General features: G+C 37.8%; 1 protein-coding gene across 8 annotated transcripts in view; it reads left to right on the top strand.

The window, feature by feature from the left end:
* Positions 1–12,235, top strand: part of LOC125454110 (mitogen-activated protein kinase kinase kinase 20-like) — a 125,138-nt gene that overhangs the window by 73,242 nt on the left and 39,661 nt on the right. For all 8 annotated transcript variants that reach the window (XM_048534477.2, XM_048534482.2, XM_059647217.1 and 5 more), the window contains 4 exons: positions 5,943–5,987; positions 6,543–6,573; positions 6,670–6,809; positions 8,861–8,923. In XM_048534477.2, coding sequence (XP_048390434.2) covers positions 5,943–5,987; positions 6,543–6,573; positions 6,670–6,809; positions 8,861–8,923 — 279 coding nt within the window. The remainder of the gene's footprint in view (positions 1–5,942; positions 5,988–6,542; positions 6,574–6,669; positions 6,810–8,860; positions 8,924–12,235) is intronic.

Raw genomic sequence — 12,235 nt, 5'->3', positions numbered from 1 at the left:
CCTATCTTCTTTTCTCTCCATCTTTGGTCCGCCTCCCCCTCTCTCCCTATTTATTCCAGAACCCTCACCCCATCCCCCTCTCTGATGAAGGGTCTAGGCCCAAAACGTCAGCTTTTGTGCTCCTGAGATGCTGCTGGGCCTGCTGTGTTCATCCAGCCTCACATTTTGTTATCATTAGATTTAGGTTTTATTGTCACATACTGAAGTATAGGAGTACAATGGAAAGTATACAAAGCTGCCATCTCTGGCACCATCTTAGGTGCAAAATCTTAGGTATAAGTTAGAAAAATAAAGAAATAAAGTTAAATGTTCAACATTACGGTCCTTCTAGAGCAGAGAAAGAAAATTAAGAAGACGGGCCAGATGAGTCTACACTGGGCTTCACCTCGAGTCTGGGAGTTTGCACTGGTTTACTTCTTATGATTTTAAGAAAATGTTAAGCCAGGATGACGTTGGGATCTCTCATAAGCAATCGGAGTGCTCGGCCTGAAGATAGCGATGGCGTAGCAGCACAGCAGCCTCCGTTTGCTTTTACTTCTTTTTCACTTCTCTCACTTTTTTTAAATTCTCACTTTTTAACCTATCTACCTTTGGTGGAGAGGGAGTTCGTGAAGCACAGAGGAGAATGGGCACAGCACTCAGTCCATGGTGGAGAGTGAGATAACGAGATGTAGAGCTGGATGAACACAGCAGGCCAAGCAGCATCAGAGGAGCAGGAAAGCTGACATTTCACGTCTCGACCCTTCTTCAGAAATGGGGGAAGGGAAGGGGATTCTGAAATAAATAGGGAGAGGGGGGAGGGCGGATCGAAGATGGATAGAGGAGAAGATAGGTAGAGAGGAGACCGACAGGTCGAAGAGTCGGGGATGGAACCAGTAAAGTTAAGTGTAGGTGGGGAGTTAGGCAGGATGGACTGGTCAAGGAGGCGGGATGAGGTTAGTAGGTAGGAGATGGGGGTGGGGCTTGAGGTGGAAGAAGAGGATAGGTGGGAGGAAGGACAGGTTAGGGGGGTGGAGATGAGCTGGGCTGGGTTTGGGATGCGGTTGGGGGATGGGAGATTTTGAAGCTTATGAAGACCACATGCTCCTCTGAAGCTGCTTGGCCTGCTGTGTTCATCCAGCTCTACACCTTGTTGTCTCCACGTTGATACCGTTCGGCCGCAGGATTCCCAAGCAGAAGATGAGATGCTGTTCCTGCGACCTTCGGGTGGCATCATTGTGGCACTGCAGGAGGCCCAGGATGGACATGTCATCTATGGAATGGGAGGGGGTGTTGAAATGGTTCGCGACTGGGAGGTGCAGTTGTTTAGTGCAAACCAAGTGTAGGTGTTCCGCAAAGCAGTCCCCAAGCATCCGCCTGGTTTCCCCAATGTAGAGGAGGGCACAACAGGAACAGTGGATACGGTATACCACATTAGAAGATGTGCAGGTGAACATCCGCTTGATGTGGAAGTGAGGTCTCCAGCATCTGCAGTGGCAGTGAGAACAGGCAGTGCCAGGTTGAGTTTGGTGCGGTCTGGGGTTAAGGCCCAGCACAGTTTGTGTGAAGGACTGTACTACTGAACTTTCATTTTACTACTTTGTTTTTCTAATATATTCCTAGGATTTTGTATGTCGATATTTTGTATCTAAAATGGTGCCGTGAGTGGTGAGTTTGTGAATTTTTCACTGCTCTCATATAAGTACATGTGACAATAAACCTAATTCAATATTTCATCTACATGTAATTTATTGAAGAGCCTATTGGTCAAACAGGGGGGTTTTGTACCACAGTTGCAACTTTTTCATTAGTTAGTTGCATATCCATTTCCATTAACATAAAGTTTCGGATCCCAAAAGATGGATGTTTTTTAAAATTTAAAACACACTACTAACTTTATCTCTGTACCTCAACCTGCCATTTGGAAATCAAAGTATTGCTTCCTGACTACTTAAGTCAATCAATGTGCCATTTTAGCCTGAACACACAGATTCCGGAAAATCTTCCCCTCCTAGTTTAAAGTCAGAAAAATCTCTCCTGTTGTATTTTGTTACAAATGCAAAGGTAGCTAGCAGTTAATTATTATTTTCCAATTTAAATCCATTGAAATGAAACTGAAAGTATCAATAACAAATGTATTTGGATATGTGTTCTGAGATTCTTGAATGATTGATGTAATTGATAACTGAGCAGACTAATGATTAACAGACAGTCTTGCTCCATTTTGGGATTAAATTTTCTTATGATAAAAACATCTTCTACTACTTGCTCTGCTACAGGTTATTTACACAAAATCATTGCTGTTAACTTGTCTTCTACAGCAGCTAACATGCTAACAACAGAATTGTTCTAAATTTCCACTTCGTTCTTTCTCTTAAGATATGTGCAAAAACATTGGGGGAATATAAATTTTTCTATGTTAGAGTCAGTGTCAAAATACCTAACTCAAATAAAAATCAATATTTAATATTCAATGATTGTAATTGGTGTTGTCCCTTATAATCATCAGTTTTTTTTGCATTAGAAATAATGGTGTCTTGGACCAAACAACAAAAATTAAACCTGTGTTATATATACAATGTCTTTAATGAACACCCAGATCACTTCTATTTGAAATTGAGATGATATTTCAGTTTCAACTTTATCACTACATTATCCAGTGTTTTAAGACTAAAATAAAGTATAATAGTTATCTTAGTATTAATTAATTTAAGTAAATATGGACCCTTGAGTAGTGGTGGTCAGTGTGGAATACTTCATAGATGAGAGTGCCACCTACTGGAAATAGCATAATTATTGTAAGTTCATGGAAAACATCAATTTTTCCATATTTAAGTTTAATTTCAGCTTAGCTCCCTTAGTACTTACTGTAACACTGACCTGTTCTGAACAGAATCTTCACATTCACCATCTGGTCTTTGCTGAGTTAGTTTTAGCAATTAGCAGTCCATTTAGTTTTAGTGCCTTTTGCTTGCAGAAAGAGGCTTCTTTCTATCTGTTACCCATGACAAAACTCAAACAACTTGTTTCTATGTGCCACCATAAATGTAGCAAAGCGTCTCAAGATGCTTCACAAAAGGACAACCAGCAAAAAGTGCAACGAGTTCAAAGGAAATATTTGGACTGGTGATTAAAAGTTGAATCAAAAGCTGTGTTTTAAGGATTGTAAAGGAAGTGGTGGAAAAGTTTAGGAGATAATGCCAGTGGCCAAGGCCACACAGGAAATGGTGGCAGAGGCCATAGTGTAGGAAATCAGAATCGTGGAGGGTTGTAGAGCTGGGGGATTCATGGTTTTCGGCAGTGGGGCGGGGAAGAGTCGGTGGGTTTAAAGAACAGCTGAATCCCAAATATCTAAACCCATATATGGACATAGACATGTATGCAATTAACTGGATGACTAGAGTCCCCCTTAGATGTAAGCCACAATGTGAAGGATTTTAAAAAAACTGATTAAAATTGTTTTTTTTCCTTCACTAGCCTGTTTGTTCACAGTTAATGAAATATTTTTGGAGTGTGTATAGATGGCTATAGTTGCATTTTATCAAAGATATTAAGTGCATTTTTCACACTGTGCTCCTGTATTTGCAATGATTGATAATTCCATTTACCTAGTGTAGCCCATTATTACTGCTTCCATTCATTTCTGAACCCTCTTCACTATTTTCAAATAGCCACTAGCAGAGTGGTGTTTTGAGGGCAGCAGGCAAAGATTTTTAATGCTGACTAAATCTGTGTTCTTTTTGCATTGCTGAGTGTGGTGAAACCAAGTAAAAGTTATCCTCAACTTACCACATAAATTTCTGCTGTTTATTTTGGGCTATTAAATTCCATCTTGAGTAGAATAGTACTCTAGTTATGGATTGTGAAGAGAGACCATTCTAATTTTATTTTTGGGAAGGTGGGAGAATATTTATTACTGTGACCTGGCTGCTGCCTGTTTGAGTTTTCACAGAAGCTATCAAATGAAATGATCACAAAATCTGCCCAACAGCTATTAATTCATTTATTCAAACAAAATTAAAATTTGCATTCAGAAGCTATGTGGTAAGACATACAGTTACATGTGTGCATTATTATTGTTTAGCATATAATATCTCTCTATCTTTTAACGTTACAATTTCTCAAGAACACAAAACAATTCTCTTTGTTTCAGTGGATTTTGACCTACCTCAGAAACCTTCAGTGTTTCTATATTTGTTATAAGTCATTAGTACACTTGAGACAATTTAAAGGCAAATCTTGATGAATTACAAAGTGATAGATTGAAGTGAAGATGCTGCCTATACTTACGTAAATGATATTTACTTTATTAACTTTATGATATACTTAAATATCATGTAGAAGTTACATGTTAACTTCTATCTCACTATAGACTATAACTTACAATGCAAAGCATTGTGGCTGAAAGAGTTTTGTCCTTCAATGAACACATGCACCATTTCGTAATAGTACAAGACTTCTACGCTTAATGACACCGATCAATACAATGTGATTAGTACATATTCCCTGTCCTTTGCTATTTTTTGTTAACAAGTCTCAATATTCCCCTGCTTCCTTCACGTGCCCAGGGTTAAAAAGAGACAATTTTTCTGCTAAGATGTGGAAGTCCATTTTTTATATTTTGAAAGTATACACATCATGAAAACATGACTTTCTAAATTAAAATAAGGAAGAAATTATTGCAAGTACTCGGTTCAGCAGGACTGCATCAGGTGAAGTCTGCTTTTACCTGTTCTCATTTTAACTACAAGCATTGAAAACCAATGCTTATATTTGTTAGCTTTCAAAACATCCCACAATTTCAAATAAATCTCACCATAATATCTAAAATTCTTACACAGGAATAAATCAAATTGTACAAACCTGCTGGTAAGAGTGTGGCTTTAACACTAGCACAATATTCAGGCTGGCCTTTGTACGTCACTTGCAGTTTTGACATTTGAATTAGGAAGTCAGTCTCAATTGTGTATTAAGGAGGGTTTTTCTCCCCCCTAATTATCTCCTGTGACCAAAATAACTGTTGATTAATTAAGAATTATGTTAAGTTACCAAAGTGCCATACTGATCATCTTAACTTATTTTGACCTTGCATTTGGGAATTATTCACTTTCATGTCTCCAAGCATTGAAATTATATGCATTTTCAAACCCTTACAAAACAATTAGTTGGTGAAAAATGTTCGGACAAGTTTCTAAATATTAACAGTGTCAAAATCACTGAAAATAATATTTTCTATACATCATTTTCCTATATCAAGATTGATTATTAGAAGTATTTTTCTGTCATTGAGAAAAATTTTGTTCTAGAAATTGCTAAATTAATTACTTCAAGGTAAAGTTGCCATAGTCTTACCAGACCATAGGGATGACTGGTGGTTTAACCCAAGGGTCACTGGCTAAGATGACAACTGCAGGAATTGAACCCACACTGCTGGCATCTCTGTGCATCACAAACGAGCCATCCTAGCTGACACCCTATTACTTATTATTTAACTAAAGAGATGGTACTATGTTTAGTACAAGAGTTATATGGAGTTTATGTGGAATTAAATGTTGCTAAAATTAAATGATGTCATATCTTTCTTAGTTTTAACAAATGTAGTTAAAAATTTGGAAATACAATAAATGACAATTGATATCATGGAGTTAAGATAGTAGATCTGTGAACTTTTAAAGAAAGTGTATTACAGGAAGACCATATGATCGAATAATGTATATGAATTATGATTACAAGGTAGTGCCAAGTAATACAAATAAAATGATGTTATGATGGGCAATAATCAGAGATACATATGCATGGGACTCATTTTTTCAACAAAGTTAATAAGTAGCCTTGTTCCACAGATTATTTTTTAAATAATAATGTCCTTAATTTTGTTTCATCTGTAAGTTCTTATTTGTAACCATTTTATCAGTTTGAACATGATTACATTGTAATATTCATACTTTGCTTTTGTGATGCAGTTGCTGCCATCCTTGGATATATATTCTTGGACAGAAGAAGATGTGGTAAGCGTATGGTTGCATCTTTTAAATTAAAGCTTTGATGTATTATAACAGTTAAATTGAATAATATAGGACAAAGACTAGTAAGATTAATGGATAACTAGATTAGTTAGGAATATAATTTATCATAACAAGGTTTAAATATTTGTTTTGGCAAAGAAAATATGTAAAATTAACCATATTATATCCAAAGATGTGAAGGTTAGATGGATTGGCCATACTAAAGTTATCTGTAAGGGCGGTGTAAACTGGGTAGATTAGCCACTGTACATGTAGGGATACTGCACAGGCATAGGTCTAGGTGGGCTGTTCTTCAGAGGGTCAGTGTGGACTCAATGGGCTGAATGGCCTGTTTCTACATGATAGGAATTCTATGTTTCTTAACTTTCCCAAAGAAGTTATTTTTTTGCATGGCAAATTTCTTTAGTTGGCATTAACATTGGATATTTATCTGTCCTCACCAATGCTTGGAGATGCAGGACAGTGGTATACAATATTAGAACTTATGTTTCTCCTGTCCTATATTCTAATTGCATCCATTTTATTTCTTCTGTGCAGTATTTTTGGATACAACAACTATTAGATAAAGGTAATAAAAATTGTTGTCTCTTTGCATTACTCATTGGAGTTTTGGTTTTGGTTAATTTTGCTGATGGTATATGGTTTTGTGATTTTGTGATCATAGGTGACACGGATTGTTGCGAGAAAGGCTATGCTGAATTGTTTAAAAATCATCACATCACTGGACGAAGGTTACTTTTGCTAGCAGAGCAAGATATGAAAGACATGGGAATACAATCCAAAGGACATATCATTCATTTAAAGGTATTAAAATAAGAAAGATCAGCTGTTGTCTGACAAGTGTTTCAAGCAAAAAAACTGTAAAGGCAATGGTTCAGAATCTTGATCAGTAGACACATTAAATTGGTGAATATCTGCACTCCCCAGATGATGGAGGCCAAGAATTAGAAGGGTTTTTTTTCTCTTTGATACCTAATATCGGCACTGAATACTTCAGTATTTTATATTTGTATTTTGCATTTCCAACATCCATGCTTTATTACAGGGACAAAGGTATTTGAATAGGCCTTTCAATCTATTCAGGCTGCCCTGTCTTTTTGGATTTGTCATTTTCCCTCCCTATTCCCATTCCCCATATCCCTTAACATCATTAGTTTCTAGAAACCTAACAATTTCTATCCTAAACCAGCTCAGTTATTGAGATTCCAAAACCCTGTAGAGTTGAGAATTCTATTGATTCAACATCATCTTGAGTGAAAAAAAAATTCCTCTTCATCTTAGTCTTAAGTGGACGACTACTTCTGTTGTGATTGTGACTTTCCAGCCAGGGAAAACATCTTATTTTGTAAATTTCAATGAGATCACCTCTCATTCTATAAAATTCTGCAGAATGCAGATGCAGTTTTCTCAATTTCTCCTAATAAAACAATCCTGTCACTACGAGGAATAATCTGGAGAGCCTCCATTGTGCTCTGTCTTTGACAAGAACATCCTTCCTTAGATAAGGAGACCAAAGCTGTACCCAGTACATAAGATGAAGTCTCACCAAGGCTCCACATAGCTGGAGCAAGACATTTTCCATACTCTCATTCCCTTGAAATGAATGCCAATATTCTGTTCCACTTTCTAATTGATTGCTGTAACTGCATGCTAGCCTTTAGTGATGTGACTTATGGACAATTCTTTGGACATCCAGACTTCCCAACCCCTCTCATTTTACAAAATATTCTGCTTTTTGTTCTGCCAAAGTGAACTATTTCATATTTATTCACATTTTTTTACCAGCTGCCATGTCTGGCCTTTGTGATGTCTTCTTGCACCTGCCTCGTAATTTAAGATTCCCAGCAGTCTGGTGACATCAGAAAGCTTGGGGGGAAAAAAACTATAAACAGACACCACATCCATGTAATTTGTGCAGATTTTTACATTTGTGGATCAAGCACCAATGCTTGCAGCACCCCACAAATAATAGCATGCTACTCTGAGAATGATCTATTTATTCTTAATCACAGATTTCTGTTTATTAATCATTTTTCAATCCATATTACCACCCCCCCACACTGCCAGACCCCCACCAAATGCGCTCCAAATGTGTTTACTAGACCTCTCCCCGGCCCGGTTTAGGAACTTAAAATCCTTCTGAAAATCCAAGTACACTGCAATCACTTGTTTTCTTTTGTCTATGAAATGAGTAAAATGTTCACAAAAACACTAACAACTTTGTCAAACACCATTTCCTTTTCATTAATGCCTAATTTTGCCATTCTTTTCTAAACATGCAGTTATCCTATCCTTGTCTTCTAATCTTTCTTCTTAACATTTCAGCTTACTTAATAATTCCCGAAAATATTCTGCAAAAACTCCATTCCTGTGTGGAATGTTTAGTTGTGCAATTTTCTGAAAAAACTGAATGTTGGTGTTTCAGTTTCTGGTTATACCCCTCTCACTGCAAAAAATATCTTTGATATCAACAGAGGGAGAATAGGTTTCCAAATATACATTAAGAGAAAATTCATTGCAATTTGGAATTCAGAAGAAATGCATTAATACCAAGATGCAGAATGAATGAAATGGTTTGCTACAGGTATTTATGTATTCTCTGACAGAATAAGGGGATAGACTGAATAACCTAATCCTATCCTTATGTATCATTATACAAAAGTAAAATGATTAAAATAGCTTTAAAAAGAAACATTCATTTCTGAAGGATAAGACACTGCAGTAGTCAAAACTGAACTACATATAAAATATTTTCTAGTAAATTGACATGTTGACTGTTAACATGTAGGTGAAAGTTGTTGCAAAGATGGAAGCGATTTCCTGCTGTTAACAGGCCCATCTGTGCTCTCTTTCAGACTGAAATTGAAAAACTGACCCTTGACTACTTGAATCTATTTCACTTTCCTCCCTTAATCAAGGTAGGCAAAGAAAAGTAGTGTTATTTTCAAGCACAGCATATGTATTGTATTTTTTGCAGGCTTTACCAATTTTGTGCCTGGAGCTTCATTGGTCATAATGCATTCTGGACCATTTGTGATTCTTTTCATTTTCTTTATCTTAAAATACAGCTCTGTATTATTTTTTAAAATATTAATAAGAAAATGTCACATCCAAAAGATTGGCAGAAGCCTTATCACAACATGTATGCTATAGATCCATTAAGCACCTGCTGATAAGTGTAGATATATTTTGAATTATTAGTTCCAAACTGTGAAGGTTTTCATATTTTGTGCAGAGTTTATTGATTACTTGATCATGTGGATCAGATCTATAAGGGAATGTAGAGGTGCAGTCTCCGGCTTAAGATTTGTATAGCACCCAATGAACCTGACCACAAAACCAGCAAGCAATGAAATAAGCTGAATATACTGCTTTGTGATATGGAATTGTAGGCTGTAACTGGCAGCCATGCAATATCTCTTTGCCATGGTTCAGTTATTCCCTGTGTCAGCTGGTCCTGAGTTAATCTACGTATGTAACCTGTATAGCAATAGTCAACTGTTTATATGTAAATGAAGTTGAAGCTAAAAGATCCTTGGAAGACGATACTTACTTTTTTTAATGGAAATATCTTCTTCACATCCACTCTTTCCAGGTCCTTCAGTATTCTGCAAGTTTCTGGGAGACAATCCCTCTGCCTTCTAAACTTAATCGAGTACAGACCCAAAATCTTCAACCACTCCTCATATGACAAGCCCTTCATCCCAGGATCATTTTTGTAAGCTTCCTTAGAACTCCCTTGATGGCCTTCGCATCTTCTTAGATATGAGGCCAAAACTGCTCATAACATGCCATCTGACCAGAACCTTACACAGCCTCAGCAGTACATCTCTGCTGTTGTGTTCTAGCCTCTCAGAATGAATGCTAACGCTGGATTTGTCATCCTAGCTGCCAACTGAACCGACATGTTAAACTTATGGAAATCCTGATCAAGGACTCCTAAGTCTCTTTGTGCTTCAATTTCTGAAGCCTTTCCCCAATTAGAAAATAATCTATGCCTCTTCTTCCTACCAAAGTGCATATACTCTCACTTTTCCACATTGTATTCCATCTGCCACTTCTTTGCCCACTCTCTTAGCATGTCCAAGTCCTTCTGCAGCCTCCCCACCTCCTCAACACTACCTGTCCCTCCACGTATCTTTGTGTAATTTGCAAACTTAGCAACAATGCCCATTTGGCCAGATTGTTGATATATAATGTGAATATTGTGATCCAACACAGATCCCAACATTAGTCACCAGCTGCCATCCTGAAAAAGACCCCTTTATCCCCATTCTCTGCTTTCTGCCAGTCAGCCAATCGTCTACCCATGCCAGTACCTTGCCCCTAACACCAAGCACTCTTATCTTACTTAGCAGCCTCGTATGCAGCATCTTGGCAAAGGCCCTCTGAAAATCTAAATGGATCATGTCCACTGGCTCTCCTTTGTCTAACTCATTAACTCCTCAAAGAATACTAGCAGATTTATCAAGCATGACGTCCTCTTGACCAAGCAGTGCTGACTCAGCCCTATTTTACCATGCACTTTCATGTGCTCTGCAATATCATCTATTATAATAGACTCCAAAATCTTACTAGTGACTGGTCTATAGTTTCCTGTCTTCTGCCTCCCTCCCTTCTTAAAACAGGGGTGTTAAATCTTCCATTTTCCAGTCCTCTGGGACCTTCCCTTACTCCAGTGATTCCTGAAATATCACCATTAATAAGTCCACTATCACCTTTAGAACACTGGGGCATAGCCCATCTTGCCTGGGTGATCTATTCACCTTTAGACCTTTCAAAATTTTATCTTTAGAGATGACCACTACACTTATTCCTACCTCCTGACTCTCTTGAAGTTCTGGTGTGCTACTGATGTCTTCCACAGTGAACACTGATGCAAAGTACTTACTCAGTACTTCTGCCATTTCTGTGTTCCCCATTAGTACTTTTCCTGCCTCATTTTCCAGTTGTCCGATGTCCACCCTTGTCCGTCTCTTACCTTTTATATATCTAAAGAACTCTTGGAGTCTTCTTTTTATATTATTTGGTAGTTTGTACACATACTTTATCATCTCTCCCTTTATTGTTCTTTTAGTTGTCCTGTGCTGGCTTTTAAAGGCTTCCCACCAATCTGCACTATATTGTATGCTTTGTTTTGCTTTTCCATTGTCCCAGACTTCCCTTGTCAGCCATACTTCTCCTTCGTATGTTATTTGTTCTTTGGGATGAATTTCTGCTGTGCCTCTCAAATTACCCCCAGAAACTCCTGCCATTGCTCCTCCATCTTCTTGCTGGGATCCCCTTCCAACAAACTTCGGCCAGCTCCTCCCTCAAATCTTTGTAGTTACTTCTCCTCAATTGTAATATCATTTCATCTGATCCCAGATTGTCCCTATCAAATTTCAGGATGAATTGTATCATATTATGGCCATTGTCCCCGAGAGGTTCCTTCAGTTTAAATTCCCTGATCAAGTCTGTCTTATTACACATTGCCAAATCCATAATTGCCTGTTTCCATAGTGGGCTCCACCACAAGCTGCTCCAAAAAGCCTTGTAGATATTCCACAAATTTATTTTCTTGGAACCCAGTACCTACCATTCTGATTTTCTCAGTCCACCTGCATTCTGAATAATATCCTTATTATTATTGTCCATTTCTTACATGCCTTTTCTATCTCCTAATTGCCTTTTCTATCTCCTGATTAATTTTCTGCCCCACATCCTGATTGCTGTGTGGAGGCCTGAACATAATTCCTATCTGGGTCTTGTCTTCCTTTGCGGTTCCTCAACTCTACTTATACAGATTCTGTGTCTTCCGTCCTTACATCACTTGTTGCTTTTGATTTAATTTCATTTCTTACCGATAAGGTAACCCTGCCCTCTCTACCCATCTGATTGTCCTTTTGATAGGATATGTATCCTTGGATATTTAGTTCTCTGTTCTGTTCCCATTGCAGCTATGTCTCTGTGTTACCCACAACATTGCACCTGCCAATTTCAATCTATGCTACAAACTCATTTATCTTGTTTTGTATACTGTGCACATTTAAGTATAACACCCCCAATCCTGCATTGACCACCCAACCATCTCATAGTTGTCTTCTCATCTGTTGTGCCTGAAGTTGGATTCCTGACCTTTTCCATATTCTCTTGTCTTATTATAACTTCTGGGCGCTCCACCTCTAACATTTTCCATAACTTTCCATGCAACTGAACCCTCCTGCAGCCCAGTCAATCCACAGATTAAG

This window comes from Stegostoma tigrinum, chromosome 7 (assembly GCF_030684315.1).
Source record: "Stegostoma tigrinum isolate sSteTig4 chromosome 7, sSteTig4.hap1, whole genome shotgun sequence".
In the NCBI taxonomy this organism is placed as follows: domain Eukaryota; kingdom Metazoa; phylum Chordata; class Chondrichthyes; order Orectolobiformes; family Stegostomatidae; genus Stegostoma; species Stegostoma tigrinum.
Note: the sequence above shows the minus strand (reverse complement) of the source record. Positions and strands in the feature narration are given on the sequence as shown.